This window comes from Lepisosteus platostomus, chromosome 26 (assembly GCF_059453375.1).
Source record: "Lepisosteus platostomus isolate fLepPlt1 chromosome 26, fLepPlt1.hap1, whole genome shotgun sequence".
NCBI lineage: Eukaryota > Metazoa > Chordata > Actinopteri > Semionotiformes > Lepisosteidae > Lepisosteus > Lepisosteus platostomus.
The window spans coordinates 12196964-12222069 of record NC_142636.1 but is presented as its reverse complement, the minus strand read 5'-3'; the positions used below and the strand labels follow the sequence as shown (position 1 = coordinate 12222069).

Below are 25106 nucleotides of genomic sequence, written 5' to 3'. Positions count from 1 at the left end.
ACATAGCGCATGTGCATTTTATTTGTTTTTTTGAAAACCAGCACATTGTGAACTGCTAACACAACATTATCTGTTCTGAGCAAGTTGGAGTCAACAGAACTAGCCACAGAGGGGTTGTGAATGGTAACAGTTTGTCTCAGTTTGAAGAGAAACTGTGTTACTTTTCAAATCATGTTTTTATAGTTGTCACATAGTTGTCGCAGCCCAGCAAGACTTTAGATCTAGGGTAAGTGAAGACGTCTTCAGCTGTTCAGGATGGGAGTAGTGCCTTTCTGCAGAAGTAAAAGACACTATCACCAGTGGAAGGATTTAGCATTATCACTTATTTTTTCATCTCTCCCAGGAGAGTCAATATTGTGCATACTGCCCTTATGCTGTTCTTGGAGATAGTCTTTGTCAATGTGACCTGTTATCGTTGCACATTACTCTTACTTCTCTGATTAACATCAGTGTCTAGAGAAAGGGAAGCACAACTAGAACTGATATCTCCATTTTTGGTAAATTTGTTTCCAGCTGTTCACCAAACTGACTAAGTAAAAGTTTGGAACAAGTAGGAGGTCGTCCATATGTTTTAACAAAACCTTTCAATCGAGATGTTTGTGATTTAACAGTTCACAGTGTTTCATTTGCAGTGATAGCAAAAAAAAATGCAATCTGTACAACTTTAAATACCAGTACATTGTTCCCCAGGCGAAAGTTTCCAAGAAGTACAGGAAAAAAACTGTCACTCCAGCATAAACATCTTTGCAGTAATTAAAAAACAGAATGTTCTTAGAACATAAATCTTCCAAAAACCAACAACCCAAAGCTCAATAGCACTACTGTCCTGCTACATTAGAAACATTACATTATATATTTCAATCTTGCAGCTTCAACGACTGCAGGCATTTCCCAACCAAACTGAACTGACTCCCCAACTATAGCTGCTATCTGTTCAAATATTTCCATATTGATCATTTCAATTAATCAAAATAATTGATTCAAGATTCTGTGGATGAGTCCATCCTTTGATTCATTAAGCCATTCAATTTAGTGAGAGGAAAAGCCAAGTTATTCAGCAGAGAGAATTGATTCAGTTCTGATCTCAGAGATCACGGCATGAAAGGAAAAACTTGAAAATGTGAGTACGGTAAACATTAAGCAATATTACTGTACATTATGTCAATAACATAAAGGGGTAGTTTGTGAAGAATGTAATATACGTGTATGTTGCTGGTTATTATAGAAGGATGTATTAATACAGCTTTCCAAAGCTTACCAAATTACATACTGCAGTATTAGTAATTCTTAACACTGTACTTGTTAGGAAACCTTCTAATTTCAAAATACCTCTATTAGCAACCAAAGGAGGAAGAAAGGCGAACAGGCCTCCAGCCATTTATAGTCTCCTGTTTTGATTGATTCAAATGCCTAATGAAATTTGTATTTCTATCAATTATAGAAATAATTTTGTCTGAGCATTCCACTACATATTGTGACGTGTTATGAAAACAACAAACGAACTTTTTGTAAAGTAGCACCAGATTGATTTCAACCACACATTATTTACATGTTTTCTGAAACAAATTACCCAAACCATTGTATGAGCTTCCAAGATTTCTGTACTCTTACAAAATATGTTCATGCTCATCACTCACTTGTTCTATACACCCCTTTCTTTCCATAATGGACCTGTCAGCTTGTATGCCTTAAAACATCACTTCCTTGTCTGTCCAACAGATCTTAAGAAAACAATACAAGTCTAACTTATTGTTTTCGTAGTTCATATTTTTTTCACTGGAATTTTTGGAGCATTCAGAAGTTCTTGGATTTTCTGCTTCAGTTCCTTGGCCTTCTCCATGTTTTCGGCTTTCCCCTGTGCAGGAAGGCTCAGACCCTGTAGGACTGACTGCAGCGCGTCGACATTTTTCACAGAGTCCATCTGGTCACGATCCACCTTCAGTTCTTCAACCCAGCCAAGGTAGGCATCGAGCAGCCCCATATCATCCACAAAGTTCCCGATGATCTTTAGACTGGAGCGCCGTTTGCTTAGATCCCTCATCCTCTGTTTTCCTTGCTCTCCGATGTCATTTCCTACAATGCTATAAGAAAAACAAACTGCACTGAAAGGATATATATAATTAAAGATATTTATACCTATGCAAATTCTCCAAATCTACACACATTCATCATTTTGTGAATCATCAACCTACTTACAGTACATCTTGTTCTTCCAAATAAGTTGCTTACCTAACTGTATTGTTGGCTTTTGTCTTTTTTTTTTGTATCGTTGAAACCCCTCCTAAAGATTGTATGGTGATTGTAATTGCTTTTGAGTTGTCTGAATATATGCTACTTGCAGGATTGTGTGCTTCAGATCCGTGTTTGGGCTTAAGGAGGAAGCCACACACAATTGTTGTTATGCGAGTGTGTTTAGTAATGAAATAAGGCTAAACTTATTTAACCAAAAGGTTATGGGCATCTGTAAAAAAAAATGTGCACTCATGGTCCTAAAGCTGGGTAACGTATTAAAAAACAGAAGAGATTCTTGGATTGAAGCAAACTACAGTATCAGCCAAATGAGGAAGATTGAATTACATCATCTGATTTTAATATTTGTTATAATTAAACAACAAGTTATGACTTCTATGCTTGCCTGTGATTAAATACACAGTATACACAGAAACAAAGAACTATTATCTTAGTATTATGCACATATTTTGATCACAAATTCTAAATTTTTTAACATCCTGCAAGTCTGCATAAACTATAGCTCTTCATAATGTCTTTGCCATAAGGTAACTTGCTTTTCAAATGTTACACTTTCTATACCATTATACAGTTTTATTCTTTGCAGACACAACAAGAGCACAAATAGCACGAACTAATAACAAATCTACACGAGAACTGTTTCAGTGTTATAAAATCAAGATAAATTAATACCAACAGAAATGGGATTATATCCTAACAAACATTTCAAGCCTCCAGACCTTAGATCGGATATAATTTGTGTATTCAAGATTTTGGTAATATGTTAAAAGATAACAAATAATGTTAAATGTCACTTATCATATCTAATACTGCCTGCTTATGTACTTTCTTACCACTAGGTGACAGTGTGGTATACCTCTCTTTCCTCTCATTATTTTATTATTATTATTTATTATTATTGACACGGCGTTTGCCTGAATCATCACACATTTGGTCAGATCAAATGTTATTGTGTAAAGGTTTCTGCAGTAGTTCTTTTGCTGTCAAATACTGCCGTGTTGTACTGAGCTTGCCTGAAGACGAGGAGGACAGAGGAGGTGTATCTTACGTCAGTGTCTTCAGTGTCCTGTTCTGGCTCAGGCAGCTGACGATGTTCTCTGTGCCTTTCTCTGTGAAGCCTGTGATATCCAGGTAGAGTTCCTCCACTGTGTTGTTTTTTTCCAGAGCTGTCCACAGCTCCAGGACACCTTCTGAGCCAATGTTATTTCCACACATGCTGTGAAACAGAAGATGTTACATCCATCCATCCTCCCTCTCCCGGCAAGCATCAGAAGAGCTTACTTTGATGTTTTATTTTTGGGGACTGCGAATGGTGGTTTATAAACGAAACAAAGTTATTCATAGTAAAGAATGTATACATAAGTCAGTTTTATATGAGATAATCTGACTTTTGTGGTGGATTTATATTTATAAAATGGAATTTCCAGGCCCTAAACCTAACTGTTACCATGTGCTCTACAAAAGGTACACCATTTCTTTTTAAAATACATTAGTTTTAGGTTAGAGCAGCTGTATTTGTCCATTGTATCTTTCTTTCTAACTTGTTTCTTATCACGGTTTCTTCCATAATCTTCCATACTTACATAGTACTTTATAATATTATTTATTATTATATTAGAAAGTTATTATATTACTTATGGTTTCTTGTTAAATGGACACAACTACATACAGTAGATAGCAGACGTCCCCTCTGAAATGGAACAAGTAAAGGAAAAGAAACACGTTTCGGCTGTGGAACCTTCTTCGGGTCTGACACAGTTTCTTTTCTTCTCTTTGCAGCATGGAATAAACCTTTACTTCTTCCTTTGCAGCCTACGCATGCTGACGCAGCCACCTACTTGCACTACTATCCCCACCAAAATGACCTGCTGTGACTCTCTAAAATCCTCAAGAACAATTTGAACTGCGTAATTCACAAAGTTTTGAAATATGTACAGCTCAATCCCATTTTATTCTTCTAGAAGGGCTGCCTTCATTTCAGATTTAGAAGGAGGGAAATGGTGTGTGGAATTAAGATGAATATTCCCCTGAAGGTATCATTAGGATTGAAATCTAATGCATGTTCTGATCCGGAAACTGATGCTCTTCAAGGGAGCTACAAATTGCCTGCCACTGGAAGAGCCTATTAATTTTTTACTTGACTTTCCTTATGCTCTGGGAATTGATTGTATTATGAGTTACTAGTTTCATAAGCAATGCTTTCACAGGTTAACTTACAACAGCTTCTTCACACAACAATCTGGGGATCTCAAAATACTGGATTCCAAGATGGCTGCTTCCTTGTCAAGGCAGTTGTAGCGCAAACTGTGCAAATAAGAAGCAGAAAACAATACTCGATGAAGCTATCACAATACAATTACTGTAAATCCCACACTTACGTTATTCATACAGGAGCTTTTGTCAAAAGCGCAACAGAAATGGCACCATTCTTCAACCCATTTTTATCATATACTGATGTATGTTTTTGATGAGTAATCAGTATTCTTCGCATGTGACAGCTGAAAATCTTTATAAAATCAACTTGTTTTTTTTTTTTTAAATTAAGGCTGATATTGTTGTTTAATTGCCAAGGATGTACAATATGTGCTCAGTGTAGCTGACAACACAATGTAATATTCAAACAGTTAACAAAGCTATAAAGATGTCATGCATATAAAACTATATATATTGTAACGCTTACGGCCGACAGATACTGTGTAAGAGCCAGCTTACCAGAGCAGTGACATCACAGCCCTTCCCTGTGATAGAAGGGCTACAGCTACTGGGCTGTAGAGAGATCTCTCTTTAGCTCACCGGGCTGGATCCCTGTTGAGTGACGCGGGAGTCCCGGGTTCGAGCCGCCGACCTAATCCGGCAAGGGCGCCCGCCTGAACCCCCGTTGCGTTACAATATAATAAAACTTATTTTTATATACAGTATATACAAAGCTGCTCTAGAACCAAAGCCAGCTGCTCTCTGCACATCTCCATATCTAGTGTGGCCATTTCCATTTTTCTCTGAGACTGCTAACAAGCCCATTTAGCCCTGCCACTTCATTGCACTCAACTATTTTAACTCTCTGGATCAGCTCCACAGTTCCCTAACGATCCTTCGGCATTCCTTCGTTTTTATCCATTTGTAGTGCTCATTTTCCTGTGGCTATTTGACATCTTGTGTGAATCTACCATGCTAGTACAATAACCAAACTATAAACAATACTATAATCAGAAGTAAAAGCCTTCTGAAAGCCTTCAAAAAGTTACATAATTGCTAACAAAGTTGCCAGTAATTCCAGTAAGTGACAAGAACAGATTTTAAAAAACTGCAACCACTTATCTGATTGCAATTATTGAAAGCCAGTATTTCAACCTAAGATCTAATTAAAGGTAATGTAGAAAACACTGAAAGTGTGGTCTAATTTCAATATGTTTGCTAAGAAAAATCAACAAAGTGCTGCCACACTGAAGAAAATTAGGAAATAATACTGTATGGTTGACCATAATTACACATGAGTCATTACAATGGTTTAGAAAAAAAGCATAAAACGATAAAATAAAACAAGAGTAGATATAACAAGAGCCTTAAAGGTTCACTAAATCATACTTACAAGAGACTTTCACATTTGTGTAGGATGGGCCCCAGCCTTCTCAGACCTTGGTACCCTATGTTGGCATAGCCCAGGTTAAGCTCTTCTAGTTTGTTGGGCGAATACTGGAGAATGTAATACAGAGCTGCACAGTCAACAATGTTGAGTGTCATTTTGAACAGGTTTAGTCTTTTAATTTCTGGAGACACTTCTTTCGCCACACTGTCTTGTTGGAGCTCCATTAGACAGTGAAGAAGGTTCAGAGTTTTAGGGTTGGGCAGTTCCTTAGAAAACTGACACTTGAACCATTGGCTGAGTGAGTTTAGAACAGTGTTGCTCAAGATCTCCGTCAAACCAGTTAAATTTCCCTCCAGTCTGGCTTTAACTAACCCCATGAAGAACCGAGTAAACATTTGAAAGTTTTCCAGTTTGTCCCTGTCTAAAAGTCGAGTGGAGTCACAGAGGATTTCTTTGGTGGTGTTATTGGGAGAAGTACCAAAGAACCAGAGATCCAAGCCTTCTAGAATGTCTTCCTCCCCCAGATTTACCACACAATAAAGAGCTGCAAGATGCTCTTGGATTGTCATGTGGAAAAAGGAAAACATTTCCACTTGTTCCTCTTTCACCCTTATAAGTATCTGAGTCAAGAAAGTACTGTGCAGGTTCTTGGGCTTAATACCAAAGGTTTCTAAGTCTTTCTTGTCAAAGAGGATTTTACTACTCAACAGGTTGTGATAGGCAAGTTTTCCCAGATTCATGAGCTCCATTTTGACCACTGAGAAGATATGTTTTTTAGAGGCATCTTTCTTCTCATCCTTAAGAGCATGGTGCCTGATCACGGTGTATAGATAGCAATAATAGACCTCACTTACAGTCTTCGGTGGATTAAGCTCGAAGGGTTTTTTAGGGCTGTTAGGGCTATTGAATATATTACTAAGTGCCATACAGATGATGTAGCAGTACAGCGGAATAAATGATAAACCGAAGAGGTTGTCATTTTCAATAATGTAATTACATACTCTTTGAGCCACTTGGCTGTCTTTGTAGAATTTAGAGCAGTATTCTTCAACTTGTTTCTTCTCAAAACCAAGGATAATGGCACTTTTCTGAAAAAACTTTTTTGGGATATCGGTAGATGGACGTGTGGTGATAATGATGGATGCTTCTGGCAACAGGCTTGCCTTGATAAGAGAAACCACCAGCTCCTGCACAGGCACCTTTGTGTCGATGTTGATGAGCTTCTCCTGATCTTCAAAGTTAAGTCTGTACTTGAATTCGTCAAGGCCATCCAGCAGAAAAAGAACACACTTTGGTGCTTTCAGCAGGTCAGGTAGGATACCCTTGAGGTGATCAAACCTGCTGCTCAAGAGGTCCAGGAGACTTACTTTGCCGGTGATCAGATTGAGTTCTCGAAAAGTGAAATCAACGACACAAGTAAAGTTCCTCATAGATATCCCCAGTGCCCACTCGTGGATCACTCTCTGCATGGCAATGCTTTTCCCAATTCCTGCAATGCCCTTAACCTTCACCCTCTTGGGGATTTTGCGTGTGAGTGGATCAGCAGAGAGGAGCTCTTGGGGTTGGATGCGCTGGAACTTTTGGTGGTTGTAGATACGTGCTCGTCTGTTGGCCAGAGAGAAGTATTCATGCTGGCTGACTTCAGTCTTGTCATCTTCTTCGGTCACAAAGAGGTCTGTGTAGCGGATCTCAATGTGGGTCCGGGATTGCTCATCATCCACATGGTCTACAATCTTTTCTGTTCTTTTCAGTATGTTTTTCTTGTGTGTGATTAGTGGTACTGTAATACGATGAAGAAAAAAATCAAATGTAACATTATTCCAGGAATCCTACCCCCCTATAAAATGTTGCTAAGTAATTCTAACATTTTCTAAGTGTGGCTATAATCTTGTTTAATGATTTAGTGTTGGTTGAAAATAATAAATAAATAAATAAATAAATAAATAAATAAATAAATAAATAAATAAATAAATAAATAAATAAATATAAGTATAGGTAGGCCCTATTTTATTTAATGTTTAATTTCTTAATATTAAAATAACAAGAATTGTAATGCTAATTTACATTGTTGGTTATTATTCAGTTTAGTTTCTATGTGCTTCATTCCACACTTAAGGGCCACTTTTATAGTGGACTACTGTACCTGAAACAAATAAAATAAATGAATTAATGGGGATATAACTGGAGAATAACCTGTGAGTATGGAAAACCCTATTTGTATGCAAGAAAATATATGCATGTTCAATAATATGCTTTATCCAAATTACTACTTGAATCAAAGTAAAATGAAGTTCCAACTCAATCAAGTAATCAGTATTTTGCATGATTCCTCTGAGTTTTCATCATCTTACCTTTAAACCGAGCTTGTCTGAGGGTTCCTGCTACTTTTGAATCTTCATCTAAAAGAGCACAGGTAATGAAAATCAAATTTCTTGTTTAAAGAATGTACAGTATACTTAAAAATCAGCCATTCAACATTTTCTATTGTTGTTGTCAAGATCATTACAAAATGTTATCCATATTGCACTATACTAATATTACAGCATATGTTTGATTAGTTACACAGTGTTTATATACGTCTACTGTATGACAAAATAATTATGAATTAACAAATCTTAACCTCTTCTAAACATAATTACAATACCTACAGATTACAAACATTTCATAATACATACACATGCACATGTTTTCTAAAATATATTTTGCATAGATCTGATTTTTCCATTCAATATCACACTCAGAACTTTATCAAAAGCTATCAAATATCATGTCAGATTTTATTCTCTGTTTGAATCCATTACTACTGTTTAAACAATTAGTACTGTTGTTTAACTCTATCATGTTGGTTAAGCAAGTTAATTTTCCAAATTCAAGTTAATTTTCCTCTAGAAGTATATTTATCCCCTGGTTCAGTTTTATTTATTATTTCTTTGATCTCACATGTAATAGAATTGATGTACATTAGTCTATAATTACTTGATTTGGTTTGGTTATAATTTCTATGGAGAGAAGCTGCGATTTTCCAGTTGTTAGGCACTGGCTCCATCTTGACTGGGAAGGGTTTAGTTAACAACCAATGAATAATACAGGTGGGTAGCTACGTCAGCATGCGTAGTCTGCAAAGGAACAATAGGTTCATTCCATGCTGGAAAGAGAAGAGAGAAAACACAACGTTTCAGCTGTGAAGCCTTCTTCAGATGTGGGCTCTCTCTTCTCTTTTTAGCATCCCATAAACCTATTACTTGTTCCAATTAATAATATTGCTTGTTTTCTTAACTATAACTGGTAGTATTACATCAGGCCCTGAAACTATGTTTATCTTAACTTCTCCTAGCACCTGTTTCCTTAGCTAATATTTAATTTAGAACTTATTTTTTCTCAGACTCAAGAATGTTGTCTCTTTTTTCCTTGGTGTACACTTAAGTTAAATACTCATTTAATACAGTACTTTTGACATTTTTCCAGTTTCTAATGTATCAAAGGAATATTTGATCTCTGTGACTCTTTAGCCTGTTCTCTTGCAGTTTAAACCATAGAATGTACAGTACTAATATAGTTTGGTCTTTTAAAATAAAAAATAATACAATTTGCCTCTCTGGAATCATCCAAATAAATGAATTAAGAAAATTGATTGTATTCTAAATTGTCCAGAATTGTTAAAAAGCTCAAAAAGTGAACTGTTAAAAAACGCAAGACAATGCAGTAACTAAAAGTACATGCTGTAATTAATCATTTGATTAATCTAAAATAAATCTAAGGTATGTACTGTTTCAGCATTGTTTTGTTTCTACAATGATTTAATGCTACTCAAAAAACTAAATTAGTTCTATGCAACAAAAAAAAATTAAATAACAAAAGACCAACATAATTTTATATTTAAGCATGTCAAGTGCTTAAAATGATACAAAGAAAAAGTCCCCAGTGTTATCAGACATACATAAATCCAACATAGCCCTGTTTTAAGAGGAAAAATTGACTTATTTCCATGACTTCTAGATTGAGCCAAAAGCTGTCATACCTTTAGATGCCTGTGGAAGGCTGTACTTCTTGACCTTGGGTTTTAAGATACTGAGCAATGAACATTTCGGTTTCTTCTCGTCTGAAAAGAAGAAGGAAGACGAGGAAAGAAACCATCTTTTACAGTTTGGGTTGTTAATGCCCTGACCCGTCTGTGCTACACTGTGTAGTGTCTGTTACCAACAGTAAGAGTCAAAAATCATGTTAGGAAGTTCCCTTCAGTTTCTAGGTTCCCTCCATTAAATCATTTTCCTACTATCTTGTCTTGAATCATTTCCAGGGGATCCCCTATTCGAAATAATTTTCCAATTCAAGGTCCCTGCCCATGCAATAAAGCATTTTCCTAGATAGGACCATATTTCCTACCACCAATATCCCATTTTGCAACTACAAAATTGCTTTGAGGGTATTATTAATCACAACATTTTTCATTCTGCATAATTGACTAATCATCAATTAATTGAGGAAACGAAATTCATTATAGGTCGCGCTGATCCACATTTTTCATGGCACTAATAGCCGGCTTCATGGATCATAAGTTACGTGAATGCTGAGTTATCGAACTGACTGAATGACTGTAAACCACCTTTAAAATGGAGCTTTGAATGTCTTACCATTTGGCTTGGCAGGAGCTGGTTTCACTGGCTCTCTGTAATGCTCATTAAGCCAGGCCTCTAGCTCAGGTGGATAATAATCCTGCACTTCTCTCAGTACCTTCATGAATTTCCTACAACCGCTGTCATCCTTCCAGATCATTTCCAGCATCCCAATGATGCGGTTGCTCTGTGTTTTCTCTAGTAAGCCATGGTAAGCAGTCTCCGAGAGGACATTTTCATCAAACAGCCAGCGCAGCAAAGGAGCTGGGTTCTCTTTGGTCCATTCCAGCAATGATTCTTTGTGCTTCACCACCAGGTCCTTGTAGTCCATTTCCCCTCACCTAGAGAGAGCAGCAAGAAGAACTGTACATGAATATTTTAAATTCATGACCCGAGCGACCTCAGACGAAAGGACGAAGGAAAACGAGCTCCTATTGTTAAAATGCCATTCAACAAAGACCCGAGTTCGATCACAATCTCAGCTCACGTGTCGAACACAGATGTCAAACACAGTCGATTATGAAGAGCAGAATCTTTGAACCGCCATGACACAATACTCCCAGAGTATGTGAAGTTTAAACAGAGCTGTGAACTTTTAACTAATTGCTTGAGAGAAAGATCTTTAGTCTGCTGCTGCAAATAAACTATAATTCACAAGTGATTTAGCATTTTCACAGCACTACTCCTGTTTCATAAAGCAAGGTTTTATAGATTGTAAGCTTACACTAAATGAACAAGAAGAAGAATAAGCAAAAGAAAAATAAAAGGCTGAAAGATGAAAAAATATATAATAAACCTTAGCAGGTGCACGTCCCCACTCAAGATGCAACATTTACTTAAAAATCGTTTCTTGCCTGGTTTTCCCACAAAATTGCATGTCTATGCCATGATAGAAACTCACATTCATAACTGCCAGAGAATAGGTTTCTGTTTCAGGGGTAATGGCCTCAAAACATCCAGTGGCACAATAAGCTAATACGGTATGTTGCATACTTTACATTTCTCTACAAATAATGTAAAGTAGAATATACAGTGCATTGCAGTAGTATGTACTGTAGTAACATAAAGTATGCAATAAGACCTCCCACAAGATCTATTTTTCTGTCTATACTCTCAGGCCGTCTTCTCTTTAGTGTGGGGTACAACCATATCAGGTCAAACACTTAGCCCATGTGAAGACCTATCTTGCACCACTGTGATCGTATGTAGATATGATGAACATAGCAGACAGGCTCACACACAGTCCTGAAACGCCATTATAAGCAACCCTGCCAGCATAATCTTTCTTCTATGTGTTTTTCAAGCTCAGTGGAGACCTGCAAAGGGAGTAACTACTCTGCTATTCAACTTATCTCACTAAAGCATTAACAAAAGGGAGAAGGAACTGGTCAAATTACAACTGTTTCCAGATTTTCAAAAATAATAATCTTAAAAAGCAAATAATAAAAACGGATAATATCTGAAAACAGGTGAGGATATTTATATTTAAATCACCCTTTGATCTAGATTCATTTCAGTGCTACTAATGCAGACTGAAGTCTGCACCCTACATTTGAAACAAGGTTATGCACTAATTTTTCAAAAAACATAAATGTTAATTACTAGATTGTACCTTTCTGTGAATAATGTATCCTATATGTTTGTTAAAAAAGTTTAAATCTGAAGTTCTTTGAACTAATACATCCGATACCGTCAGCATTCAGGTCAGGCAAATGTAAGTTTAGCAATATGTACTGTAAGTATAAAATTAACTTCTGATATCTACAGCATAAGATATAGTCCTGTATGATCTAAAGTGCCAGTGCAAAGGCAGAAAACATTTAAAGAGAAAATCAAACTTTCATGCACATTTATAAGCATATTTCATGTTTAACAATGAATAGTGTGATTTTAGATTATTGATTAATATCGCACATAGATAAATACAGTAAAATAAAGGTAATGTGAAGATCATGTCCAGATCCTTAGTGCTTACCCATGGAGATTCTGAGGTACACAGCCAGAAATTCTGCAGGTTTTGATAGAAAATATCCACTGATGGTACTGTAAGAATTAAGGAATTCTCGTAGTTCTTTATTAAATGTAGCAACCGACACTGGGACTACTAAATTATAAAATTCGTTACATTTTTGCTTGTCTTAGTTTGTAGCAGGCACAGTCCGATACAGAAGAGAGGTGTGGTTAGGCAGTGAGATAGTAGAAGTAAATAATGGAAAGTCTATAGTCCAGATTCAAAGTTAACTTTGATCGTAAATAAACCCATAAAATGTTATTGATATATACCATAAGGGTATATAATAAAACTTTCCACCATTTTTTGACACATACAACAACACTGACATTTTTTGTCAGGAATTTTTAATTACAGATCTTTTTCACTTATAAAAAAGGGTATCCAGAGGCAAAACCCAGATCCCAGCAATCGCCTGCAACAGTTTGTAAAGAAAGATATCTGAGCTTCCGAGACAGAGAATACCTAGAATCAACTTAAAGCACCATCTTTCGGATGAGACGTTAAACCTAGGTCTTGACTCTCAGTGGTCATTAAAGATCCCCGGGCATGTTCTTGATAAGAGTAGGGAGTTATCAAATTTCACCCCCGGCCTTTACCATGGCCTCCAAATTGTCCCCATGTATGACTGGCTTGCGCTTGCCCTGCGATGGACTGGCATCCTGTCCAGGGTGTACCCTGCCTTGCGCTCGATGCTTGCTGGGTAGGGTCCGGCATCTTGTGACACTGTATGATATAAAGCGGTTTGGTAAATGACCTGACATGACAATTTAAAGCAGGCTAGACCTGATGAACAGCCACTTCTTTTGCAAAACAATTATAAAATGTACGCTAATTGTAGGTAAAGTGCTGATCATATCTGATTCTTGATTAATTATATGGAAATAAGCTGTTAAATAAAGACTCTGTGGACAGTCTTCTGTCCAAGAAGCAGGCATCACGCCTGTTTCCTGTGTTTCTTGAGTTCTGCCTTGTGGTTTTTGAGATTCTGTGATTAAGATGAGAAAGCCTACGAAGAGAATTTCAGGAAACAGTCTAACGTGAATGTGACTCACCCACCACTGGTCTTACGGGTGGTTACAAAATTGAGAATGAGCAGGAAATTGACAGCTATGGAAATCAATAAGTAAAATAAGTAAACAGAACCCCCGACTTGTAAAGATTTCTGCCAAGAATATACCTGAGCAGTAAGCATAGTTAGAGGGGCTTGAGTTCTTTATTCTCTGGCACATCTTTGGTGAAAAGAGGATTAATTCAGGCACAGTAGGTTGAACATTTATTAACAGTGATAATGCACACACTATACCACACGCAACATAAACATACCACATACTGTACAAGTTACCCTACGTACAGGTTTACAGACAAGTTCCAGAGGCCCACTGTCCTAACCACCCAGAAAAACCCCAAGGTTTCCCAGTATTCAAACTCATTACTCCTATGAAAAACAAATAACAAAAAGCTGCCTTCTAAACTAAATAGTATATAATTCTGACAAACTAACACACTCAGGTGTTACAGATGTTTTATTTTGGCATTGAAACATTTGATATGCCCAGTATGTTTCAGGATGATAATATTATTTGTTAATAAAAACAGCTGCTGTGTTTTATATACTGTGTATTGTGTTGAAAAGAATGTAACAACTGTGTTTATGTTTGAAATATAGCTTGCGTTGAGAAATAATCTGAACTCAGATAAGGAAATGACTTGTGTTGGAAAATGTGAAGTCAATCTCTGGTTACCTAATATAGTCTGAAAAAAACAAGCAGGGACAGACTGAAGTTGGTGTTGGGTGTGTATTTGAAGGATGCACATGAATTTTATCAACACATTTTGAAAAAAACTATCTTGGCAAACTTTGTTGTTTTATTTTTATTGGAGTGCATAATCCTATTCAGTTTAAGGGGAATAGATTAGACAGTAGCAGACCTGACTCTTCTTAGTTTGCTGTGCTATGGAATGCAGTGGTGATGTAAGTGACTTCACAAATGGCATGCTTGTTGATAAAGAAAATAAATAAGAAACAAGAAACTGATGAACCAAAGGAACAAATAACAGATTTTGTATTTTTGGTGGAGACCTCTGACTCATCCCCTATGTCTGTGGACATAATATTGTAATTGCACCTGTAATCACAGATAGACCTGGATCCATTTGGTATTTATTTTGTTATAGGATATAAGGAGAATGAATTATTCTTTGTGTGTCCTATGTTATACAGTATGTCACAGGTTGAAAAATTTCATTTCTGAACAATTGCTTTGCTTGATTCAATGTTCATTTAGGATTCAAAGATTCATTTTAACATTGCCTTTGTGGTTTGACATATGACTGATGCTTTTAAAATATAGTCCACAACGTTCCTATACTGTGATGGACAGGCATCGTGCTTAAAGTGCATCCTGCGTTGCGCCTGTTGTTTCAGGCTCTGGGTCCCCTGTGATCCTGAATTGGGTGAAACAGTGGAAGGATGGATTATTTCTATATGCAAGCCCTAGAGGCTCATCAGGCCACAGGCTCCATTATAGTGTAACAGCTGTACATATATTTCTATATATTATAGTGTTAACTTACAACAGAAATCTTCAGAGCACCCATAACCCTGGGCGCACTGGTGATACTGGGTACAGAAAGTTATATAAATGGAACAAAAGCAACTAGTTTTATGTGTCACCTGAAGACACCTGAAAAAAAACTTCACAGCTGAAATGTGTCTCTTTTCTTTGCCTTTCAGCATGGAATAATCCTTTCCTAGTTCCTGTCGCAGCCTACAGTACCTGCTGAAACTAGTTTCATGAAATTAATACATATGGCACTGTCATGTACAACACTAATTCCAAGGAGTTTTTCCAGCAGTTTTTGCTCAGGGCAATATTGTTTGTTAAATACACTGAATACATAATGGAATGTTTTTTAGTAAAAAGGGACTTTTGGAATAACACTGTTCTTCCCTGTTTTATGGTCTTTTAAGCAGTGGGAAGAAGAGCTTAATTAAGAAATGAGGAAGACTTTGTGGTGCAGTGATGAAATGACTTAACAGCACTTTGAGTCATCAGGACTGCTGTTGCTTCTGGGTGACAGGCAATGATAGCTGTAAGCTTCCTAAAAACTCCCCTCAAGCACTCTGGCGAATGTCTGGCTTGGGGATCTGTTTGCTGTAATGGGATTCAGCCATATGCTCTTCAGTTTCTGGGCTCTTATACAAGGTGAGTCTTTCTTATCTTTATATTTTCATAGTAGTGTGTTTCTGTGCTAAATTTAAGTTTGGGGAGGTAATCGGGAACAGCTCAGACATACAAAACTAAGGTGAACCTGCACATGAACTTACTGTATACTTTTGGTTATGAAGGAGCGTATTTTGTTCATTTGCTTATGTATGCCATTAAATGTGATACGGGATAACAATTGTACATTACCTAATATTCTGTAAAAACGTGGAGAAGCACATGAAAGCTAATTAGGAATATTAGACCTTTATATGCAAAGGTTTCATATAAACGCTTTAGATTAGGAGTTGTAAATATCATTTAATAATGTATTATACATTGAATTAATTTAGTAATTCTGGACATAATAACCCTAACAGTAACTTATTACTTCTATAATAAGAAAAAATATTTAAAAACATTTCATACAGCACATGGTAATACAGACCACAACATATATCATAATGTTTTTCTTCTTCTGAAGAACTGAATGTAGGGTAAAGCAAACACTAACCTGCTATAATTACACAATCATCATTTTTGCATAACTTTTCAGGATATCTGATTGCACTTGCACTTGTCATAAATCAAAGTTTTAGACTTCAGAGTTATTTACTGTATTAGAGGGAGAATCTGTGCTGATGTTTCAAAATAATCAGCCCAGAGCAAATCAAGACATAATGACAAGAATGAGATCCTTCGATCAATTAGTTAAAAAAAACAAAACAAAACAAATGAGCCATATGGGCTAAACCGACTATTGTATTACTTTTTTCTTGTATATGAAATAGCCAAATTTCACACTGCCTGCACTACAATGATATAGACCAATAGCTGACATCACCATCTTATGGCAACATAGGAAAACCACATTGTGGAACAGCACAGCTAATACCTCCTTTCAAACTCCTTTATGAGGAACTAAAACAGGCACAATACAGTAAAATACACAATTTTCCTACATATGAAATATGATGTACAGTATTTTCTGAATTTACAGAAGTTATCCATTACAATTCTGAACATGGCCAGAACTTCTGATCAAATCCATTTGGGATAGTTTGATCATTACAATTCAGTAGTTCGGATAATCAAAATAAAAGATCATTTTGATCATATTAACGAGTGAAATGTATTCAGTTGCAATGTAAGGAGACAGGTAATTACTAGGTTTACCACATCTATAGATAAACCAGTATTTCAGTGGTTCTCAATTCTGGTCCTAGAGTACACCTGGGTTTTCAATACTTCATTTGCCAAGTTGAATGTGTGTCATCATCAGTGAAAGATACACCACTGCTGCAGTCTGTACCTTCCTTCCGTAAGGTGGTGTGGAACTTGGGGCCTGTCTGTACATGACCTGGTAAAGGTTAATTCCATGCTGAAAGGTAAAGAAAACCAACACAATGTTTCAGCTTAGGGTGTGAGGGAGAGGGGGTAAGTTTCTAGGGGCAGAAAGAGAACAAAGGACAGGGTAGGTGAGAAGGGGTGGGGAGCAGTGGGAAATGGGCATAGAGCAGGCAAGAGTGAGTGACCAAACTCTGGAGGACGAGTGGTGTATAAAGCCAAACTCTGCCAATGAACGGAAGGGATTTAGAAGGAGACGAGACTGCTGTTGAAAGAATGGGAACCCAGTTTAAGGGTTATTTACTTTAATAGAGGGAAAATCTATTTAAGTTTAAGAATCTATTAAGAATCTACTTAATCTATTAAGTTTAAGAATATCTTTGGTTTTTGATGTCTTTCTGCAATAGGCGTCCTGAAACTCCCGTGAAAAGATGACAGATGGAGACATCAGGGCCATTCTTGCTGAAATGGGGATATCAATAAACGGGCTTTTGCCTTTGGTATTAAAATGTATTCTTAGTTAATAAAAACCACTGGAACTATGTGCACATGGTTCTTCATCTGATGGACTATTTTGTACAGTACGTCAGCATCTCTTGCACTTCCCCAATATAGGACTGTATATGCATGGCCATCACAGTGACATTAAGGGCAAAAACAAATTGGCAAGAGCTGTTCCATTTCTTCCTTTTTTCTTAATTTAGAAATCTTGTGAAATATTCTCCATTGTCACATTACCTTAGACAGAGCAGTAGCCAGTGAAGAAAAAAAGGCAATCCATGTAGAGCAGTGGTGTAAAATCTGTTCGACTTCTGTTTTTGTGACTTCCTTGACTCCCTGTTGCAAAAATCCATAACAGCAATGGCATGTTTTCTTGCATTCAAACCAGTTAGACAACTGGGTCCCAGTGGTATGATATCAGATTGGGTTAATATAACTAAAAAGGACATAAGTAAAAGTAAACAGAAAAACAATTGTGATGTAACTTTATCCTTTTACACACTAAGTAGCTCTTTCTTTGTCTTTCTTTGAAAAGCAAGAAATTGTTTTCATCTTCACATTCATGCATTACTAATTTAATATTCTGCTTATGTTCTTATCTCAGGAATATCCAGTGAAGGAAACCACACAACATGGTCACTCTGGGTTCCAGGGAACATATCTGCAGTGGAAGGCTCTTGTGTAATTATTCCCTGCACAGCTACATATCCAAGCGATATAGGAAAGACCCATGTAACTGTCCAGTACAAGAACCATAAGTTTTTGTTTTCAACCTGGAAAGTTTTATTTGATAGTGAAGAGCCAGAGAAGAATCACAGGCATTTCCAGGGACGGACATCCCTAGTGGGGGACATGAGTCAGGGGAACTGCTCCCTGAAGATAGATCATGTTAAAACAGAAGACACAAAAGTTTACTATGTCTCCCTAAAGGTAAATGGACAGAAGAATTGGAACAACTTGCAGAAGGAGGTCAGCCTTAATATTTTAGGTGAGAAATTGTAACTTAAATGCTGGATGAAAATCCCAGTAAGATATCCATTCAATAGAACAGAAAACAGTTTAAGTAACATCATTGTCAAATGTAAAATAAGTACATATACAGTACATATATACAGATCATTACCCCATCTAAGATTTTTAATTCGTTAAAGATTTTTTATAAAAAAAAGATATTGATAAACAGGTTTCAGTGTGGAGAAGAGAAACCAGATACATTCCAAGACTTAAGGAAATTGTCTAAGATGATGGGATAAATGTCCTCCACAGTTTTATTTCAAATACAGAACATTACGAGGGGACCTGGCCCAAGTATTGAAAATCCTTCAGAGCTCTGACCAAGAAAACAGTACAATTTATCAATAACAATCAACAGAGATGTCACAAGTGGAAACGTTGTGGACGTGCTTTCATATCGGGGAACAGGAGGTGCTAAGGGTTGTAGGAGAGTGAAACCAACCCAGTCATGTTCTTGACACAATTGCTTCTTTCAAGAAATAGCTGGATGAGTTGCAAAGATCAATAAGCTACTAACAACCAAAGGGTTAGATGGGACAAATTTTGTAACCATATGGGTTAATGTTCTTAATATGTTGGCAATGCAATACGGAACACAAATTGGTCTTGAAAAACAGTCATGCAGTATGATATGGTATGATATTTCATAATATACTGTAGGCCTTGACTGAAAATGGATTTGTCATCTTCCTGAAGTTCAGTTTGTTGATGTATGTAGATGGAATTTCATTTAATGTCTCTTCCTTCCCTATCTTGCTATGCCCAGTCTCTGGTGATCTTCAGAGATTGATCACCAAGATCATATTTAAAGAAATTATATACAACAAGAATGTGATTTGGTGGTGGTGGGGTATACCAGAAACTATAATGGTACTGTTCAAGAGGGAAAATTAATGGTGTTGAATCTAGAGTAGGTTTTTTGGTGGGATATGAAGAAATGTGGGCTATCTGTATATACCCCTACACTCCTTGCATTGAGAATGTATCAGTCTCACTATCTGCCTATAAGATGTGGAAGACTAGAGTCGGAGACAAATCATCTTAATTTAAAATTTTTCTACCACACAATTCAAGAATTTATTAAATGTTTCCAATGCATGACAAACCTATTCATTTACCATCTTTCTTGGCCTTTAAGAAAATGCAGAAAGGCCTGTGATCAGTGACCCTGGCAACCTAAGAGAAGCATTGCCTGTTACCATGAACTGCACTGTCAAACACAGCTGCCCTATTCAACCTCCTGTCCTGGAATGGAGTGGAGTCAATGGCACCATCAGTGATTTCCACACCCTTGGACACCAGGGGGTTTGGACCTACAGTTCCTCCATTACTTTCACACCTTCCTATCTAGACTGCAGGATCAGCTGTAAAGTAAAACATGTGGGAGGGAAGAGTGCTACAAGAGAAAGACTTCTGTATGTGAAGTGTAAGTGCTGGTTTATATAGTATGGTTTGGATTGAGAGCAAATACAGAAATTGAGAAAAAAAATCTAATATTTGAGACAGTTATTATTGGTAAAACGTCAGCTCTAAACTTAAGATGGTAGATGTTGAACTTTAGAAAGGTACCTGTGAAAAAGGTTTAGGTTTATGCTGACACATCATTTTACTCCACTAGATAATGGGGTGAAGGCACTTTTTACTGAAAAATATGCATTGGTGAGCCACTTTGCCTGTGACCAGAGGGTTCGGTCGATCAAAGCACACAGCAGCAGAGTAAGATAAGGATACGACATTCAACCATTCAAGCGTCTTTTCTCATTTTTTGCAGTTGCTCCTCGAGATGTACATATTGAGGTCCTTACAGTGAGTATAATAGAAGGATCTCCAGTCCTCCTGTCTTGTAACTGCAAGGCTGATCCCCCAGTTTCAAGGTATGAGTGGTTCTATCTGAAGGGAGGAAAAACCACCAACCTGAAACGATACACAGAGAGCACCAAGGTCTACAATGTGACACGAGACATGCAATTCTATTGTATAGCAGAAAACCAGCTGGGAAGAAACCAGTCTATTCCAATGTATCTCAGTGTAGAATGTAAGTTTCCTAAAACCATTTATCTACATAATCCCCCACTCATACATTTTATTTAGTGCTTTCCTTGCAAATGTCTCAAGGCTGTGTAAAAAAAATTAATTCTCTGCAAAATAATTTCAGAATAAGTGAAATAATAACTTTACAAAAAGAAGTAAATAAATTGACATGTAGATTTATTACAGAAAATCCATCCTGGGTACAAGTAGATTAAGACAATCACTGAGGAGTGCTTGACCAGCCTTAGAAAATGCACAATGAAGTCAAGAACATGAACATGTTCAGTTTTTTTTTATCTATCCAGTCAGTCAGTCATGGTTTAGTGTAATAAAGCATAGGGAAGGTAATTTACCACTATAGAAAAACCACAGCAACTATTGTGTGATAATACAATTTTTGTGTTTTTTTTTAAGTGGTAAATTTTCATAAGGAAGTGCTGAAAAATGGGCCAGTGATTACGACTCTCAATTTATTTCAGTAAAACTCTGATCTCACTGTACACCTACAATTCTGCATTGCAGACAAACCCCACGTCACTGCCGAGTCAGAGTGCATCCTCAGTGGAGCTTTGGTGCAGTGTCACTGTGTGGTGGACTCCAACCCCGCAGCCAAGATCACCTGGAGTGTAAATGGAAGCACCCCCGATGACACCTTTAATTTCACGTTCTCCAGCCATTCTCACAAGGCCACTGCAACACTAACTGGGCCATTGCAGGCCAAGGTCAGCATCGCCTGCACAGCGTGGAACAAGCATGGCGATGACTCATATGTCCTGCCATATCAGACAAATGGTGAGATCATCAGGAACAATCCAGTGTGAAGATTTTCTTCTGTAGGATCCAAGTCCTTCCTATTTATCATCAACTGTACATCTCGTGTTGGAATGGCTGTTATTCCAGAGAGTCTGAAAATCTTTATAAATCTCTTTGGCATTGTGCTTGGAAGCACTGTCCTTATGACATAATCATCTATGGAACAGAGCAATAGTTTCTTCTGAGTTGCATTCCAACCTTGTTGTCAACCCCTATTGCAGCAGAACTGGCTTCACTCCTTCTGATGATCGTAATATTAGCCATGGGTTGAAGGTCCGTGAAAATCACGGACCAGGGTGAGCTAGTAGATCTTTAGGTATAAAACTAAGTATAAACATGTTTCTATACAAACATGTTTCTATCTCTATCTTTCATCTGTGTTGTTGTTTTGGCAGCTGGTCTCCTTTGGAAGATTCTCCCAGCTGTTGTTGTCTTGATATGCTTATCTGCTCTCTCCATCCTTATTGTGATGTGGCGCTGCAAGAAAAGAAGGAGGAGGTAAGGAACACAACATGTTGCTCTGGATGTGTGAGGTGAAACTGAAACTATCAGGTTATTCGTATGTTAGAGAGGCACTAGTGCAGTCCCCAAGCCAGTATAGACCACTGAGAAGCAAGTTCTCAATGTTCCCATGTTCTCAATGGGAAATAATGATCCAGGCAGCCTTGTCGTCTTCTTCAATTGTTCCATACACGGTTGAACCCCAGACTCTGGGAAAACTGGCCCTGGTGTGAGTGTGTTTGCGTGTCTGTTTCCATGTCTTCTTGTCACGCCCTCTACACCTAGAGGGTGCTGCTCTTCTGTCCTGTGCCTAGTTCCCTGTGATTATTCATGTCTTTCTGGTGTGTATTGTTGTGTTGCCTATTTACTTCCTGTGTCTGCTCTGCTCCTGGCTCAGCATTGAGGGTACGGATGTCGTGAGACCCGCCTAGTACCAGGTCACGTCACGTCCACGGCCTGAGGGCACAGGTTTCTCCCCCGACATCGTCTGACCCCCTGAGCCCGGGCTAACCTCCATGTTGCCCCTTTTGCCGCTTCGCATAGGGTCTCTACTGCTCTCCTTGTCATTCCATGGCATGCCCTTCTGACATCCTTGAAACTTCTGTCTTTTAACTGTGTCTGCCCTGCAATTGACTGCTGTCCTGACCAGGGTTTACCGCTATATATCCCCACTGCTTGCCAAGAGGTAGGAATTGGTTCCCCTTGCGAACCTGAATTGAATAAAGTTGTTAAGAAAATACATGCTGATAATGACCCCTTGATGTATTGAACAGTAAAGTCTTTTTTGTAGGTCTCAAATGGAAATGTACTTTTGTTAGATAGGGTACCATATTTGAATATTGCTTACATGAGTGTTTTCTGCTGTAGGATATGACATTTGAAAACTGAGTTTTTTAGCATATTTGAATTTTTTTTAAGTCTTACTTAGAGAAAACTGTTGTCTGTTTATTCCAGGCATGTACTCAACTATCACAGACCTTACATTCCAAGAAACCTAGATATTTACCAGGAAAGCACTCCTCTCTACATGAACTACAACCTGGCAGATAACATCTATACCAATGGAAGCTACCAGATGCTCTATGAAAACTGCACTCCCTGCTTTGTACGCACCAAGCAGGTACATTCACGATTAGATCACATAACACATAATTCATTTTTCACCAAAACCTGAACATTCACAAGCATTTTAACTAAAGAGTAAAGCCCATAAATGAGTCCAGAGGCTCAACAGGCCAGTGATTGTATTTGCTTCCAAAGAATTAAGAGGACTAAAAGAACACAGCGCCCCCTGTGGAAGGGAGGTCTAGTCTATAGCAGTGTTTTGGGGACTTGTTTATTCCTCTCATTTTATTTAGTTCACCTTGGGAAACAGCACACTATAATCAAAAAACTTGAGACAGGAAATATTTGAATTCAGATTGTCCGGAGCTGGTAATAATCTATTAGAAAAATACAAATAACTTTCAGGATGCAAATAAAATTTGCCACAGATATAACTATTTCAGGTTTTCATGGAGGAATTTGAACTTTTAAAAAACATGTAAAGGTTTATTCCATGCTGAAAAGAGAGAAAAAGAAAACACAATGTAATGGCTGCGGTGCCTTCTTCGCTTTTTAAAAACATCGCTGCCTACTGGCTGGTACAATTGTGCAATCAAGGCTTTCTTTTCAGGAAGTGGACATTCTTTAACTCATTTAGATTCAGCAGTTAAAATCTCATATTAAAAAAAAACTATACATTTATTACTAAAAATACTAAGAATCTATTTTGATTCAATTTGGAATTCACAAAGGCATGTACTCAATATAGTGTTCCCTACAGATCCAGACCTCAATGGTACTTGAAACCACTAACCAGGGCCAGAGCAGGGCTGCACCCATCTCATGGGAGGCCATGACTCAGAGCTTACTCATGCATGTCTATCAGTCCCAAAACGTGCCAAGCAGAAGGAGGTTAGAGAGAGAGAAAGGGCAAGGACTCAATGGCATGGGGCCTGAATGAGAAGGTGACACTTGACACCCAGACAATATATAATTCTCCAGTAGCAGAACACCTGACCTTTAAACACAGAAGAGTTTGTCCATGGGTGGCTCTGTCTATGCTCTGAACCCACGATTAAATGATCAAATCTGAGTAGAGGCAGAGTAGAGCTACAGTACATCTGCCATGCATTCAAAGAGAGTGTTGCATCCTTTTATGGATGGGAATCCAGCAACCATATATGAAACATATTATGCTTTGATCCACCAACCACTAATAATTAAGTTGTGTGACATGTTTGTCCAAGACCTGTTCTGATTGGAGTGCTTTCATTATTCTTGCTGTTGGTTTTTCAGCAGCAGAGGAGAGCTGTCTGGGCTTTCAGAGAAGTGAGGGAAGACCAGCACACAACCAGCGAAATTCCCGTGTACCTGGAAGTCATCTGAGGGAAACAACAACCAGTCCAAATAACCTGCCTGCAATGTAACACAACCAAAGAATTTTCCTGCCAATATCACAAATTCACTCGTGCAATTCTGGTGTGTTACAGATGCAGAACTCTCATCTGTGAAGCAACATGGGCCTCATTATGGTTAAATGACAAAATTAGCTAATCGTCCCGATGTTGACCCTTATCTGGGATTCAGAAAACGTTTAAGAATTTTGTATTTTTACTTTTTTAATCTACTTTTTACTGTATACTAATGAAACATTGATCTCACACCTTTTTCATTAAACCTTGTGAATAGTTACTTTAGTAACCGGCAGGCCGGTTCAGACAAACAATGACAACATAATGTGTAAATAATAAACTGCAACACGCTTTTACTTTTACTCACTTGTAAATATCATTTCAGGTCTTGGTTTCAATAAAAAAGTGCATTTTTGTAATGGTGAGATCTTAGTATTTTAACTATGGAAGAGAGATGATATGTACAGTATATTGGTCTGTAATAATTCTGAAACTGAAAATCAGACACAACACACTTTTATCTAGTGAATTTCAAACAACTTAGCTATCTTTTGTTTATAGATTGATTATTTATTTGATTTTTTGATCAATCAAGGATAATACAATTACTAAATTTCTCATGAACCTAAGAGGTCCTAACATTTACAGTACAAACGTCTGTAAAACAGTATACATTTGCAAAACTACAACCTAAATGTTGGTTTCAGTGTGATAAGTATACATACTGTAGGTTTTATTTGTTTCTGAAGAAACAAAATATTGAAATACAGTATATAA

At 37.4% G+C, this 25106-nt stretch overlaps 2 protein-coding genes across 4 annotated transcripts; one reads left to right on the top strand and one right to left on the bottom strand.

Moving 5' to 3' along the window:
* Positions 1 to 3: 3 nt before the first annotated feature.
* Positions 4 to 12647, bottom strand: LOC148640184 (NLR family CARD domain-containing protein 3-like). Its single transcript, XM_088620386.1, has 8 exons — positions 12422 to 12647; positions 10465 to 10787; positions 9852 to 9932; positions 8185 to 8232; positions 5837 to 7613; positions 4468 to 4554; positions 3299 to 3466; positions 4 to 2081 (listed from the first exon to the last, which is right to left on the bottom strand). The coding sequence occupies exons 2-8, from the start codon at positions 10775 to 10777 to the stop codon at positions 1763 to 1765; spliced, it is 2793 nt and encodes a 930-aa protein (XP_088476512.1). The 5' UTR covers positions 10778 to 10787; positions 12422 to 12647; the 3' UTR covers positions 4 to 1762.
* psg4 (pregnancy specific beta-1-glycoprotein 4) lies at positions 11757 to 24691 on the top strand. Of its 3 annotated transcripts, XM_088620393.1 has the most exons (10): positions 11757 to 11915; positions 15432 to 15666; positions 16893 to 17054; positions 18119 to 18502; positions 19667 to 19954; positions 20300 to 20563; positions 21082 to 21351; positions 21768 to 21870; positions 22828 to 22993; positions 24214 to 24691. In XM_088620393.1, exons 3-10 carry the CDS (start codon positions 17045 to 17047, stop codon positions 24301 to 24303), a joined length of 1575 nt encoding a protein of 524 aa, XP_088476519.1. In that variant the 5' UTR covers positions 11757 to 11915; positions 15432 to 15666; positions 16893 to 17044; the 3' UTR covers positions 24304 to 24691. The 3 variants fall into 3 exon arrangements, with proteins under 3 accessions (XP_088476519.1, XP_088476518.1, XP_088476517.1); XM_088620392.1 differs by lacking the exon at positions 16893 to 17054 and having other exon boundaries at positions 24217 to 24691; XM_088620391.1 differs by lacking the exon at positions 16893 to 17054.
* Positions 24692 to 25106: the final 415 nt, after the last annotated feature.

Coding starts and splice junctions, on each gene's coding strand:
- LOC148640184 (XM_088620386.1), bottom strand. CDS start 10,777: ATGGACTACAAGGACCTGGTGGTGAAGCACAAAGAATCATTGCTGGAA. Junction 9,933..10,464: donor AGCTCCTGCCAAGCCAAATG/GTAAGACATTCA, acceptor TCTTCTTTTCAG/ACGAGAAGAAACCGAAATGT. Junction 3,467..4,467: donor TGTTGTGTGAAGAAGCTGTT/GTAAGTTAACCT, acceptor TCTGTTTCACAG/CATGTGTGGAAATAACATTG.
- psg4 (XM_088620391.1), top strand. CDS start 15,621: ATGGGATTCAGCCATATGCTCTTCAGTTTCTGGGCTCTTATACAAG. Junction 21,871..22,827: donor TGCAAGAAAAGAAGGAGGAG/GTAAGGAACACA, acceptor TGTTTATTCCAG/GCATGTACTCAACTATCACA. Junction 22,994..24,213: donor GCTTTGTACGCACCAAGCAG/GTACATTCACGA, acceptor TTGGTTTTTCAG/CAGCAGAGGAGAGCTGTCTG.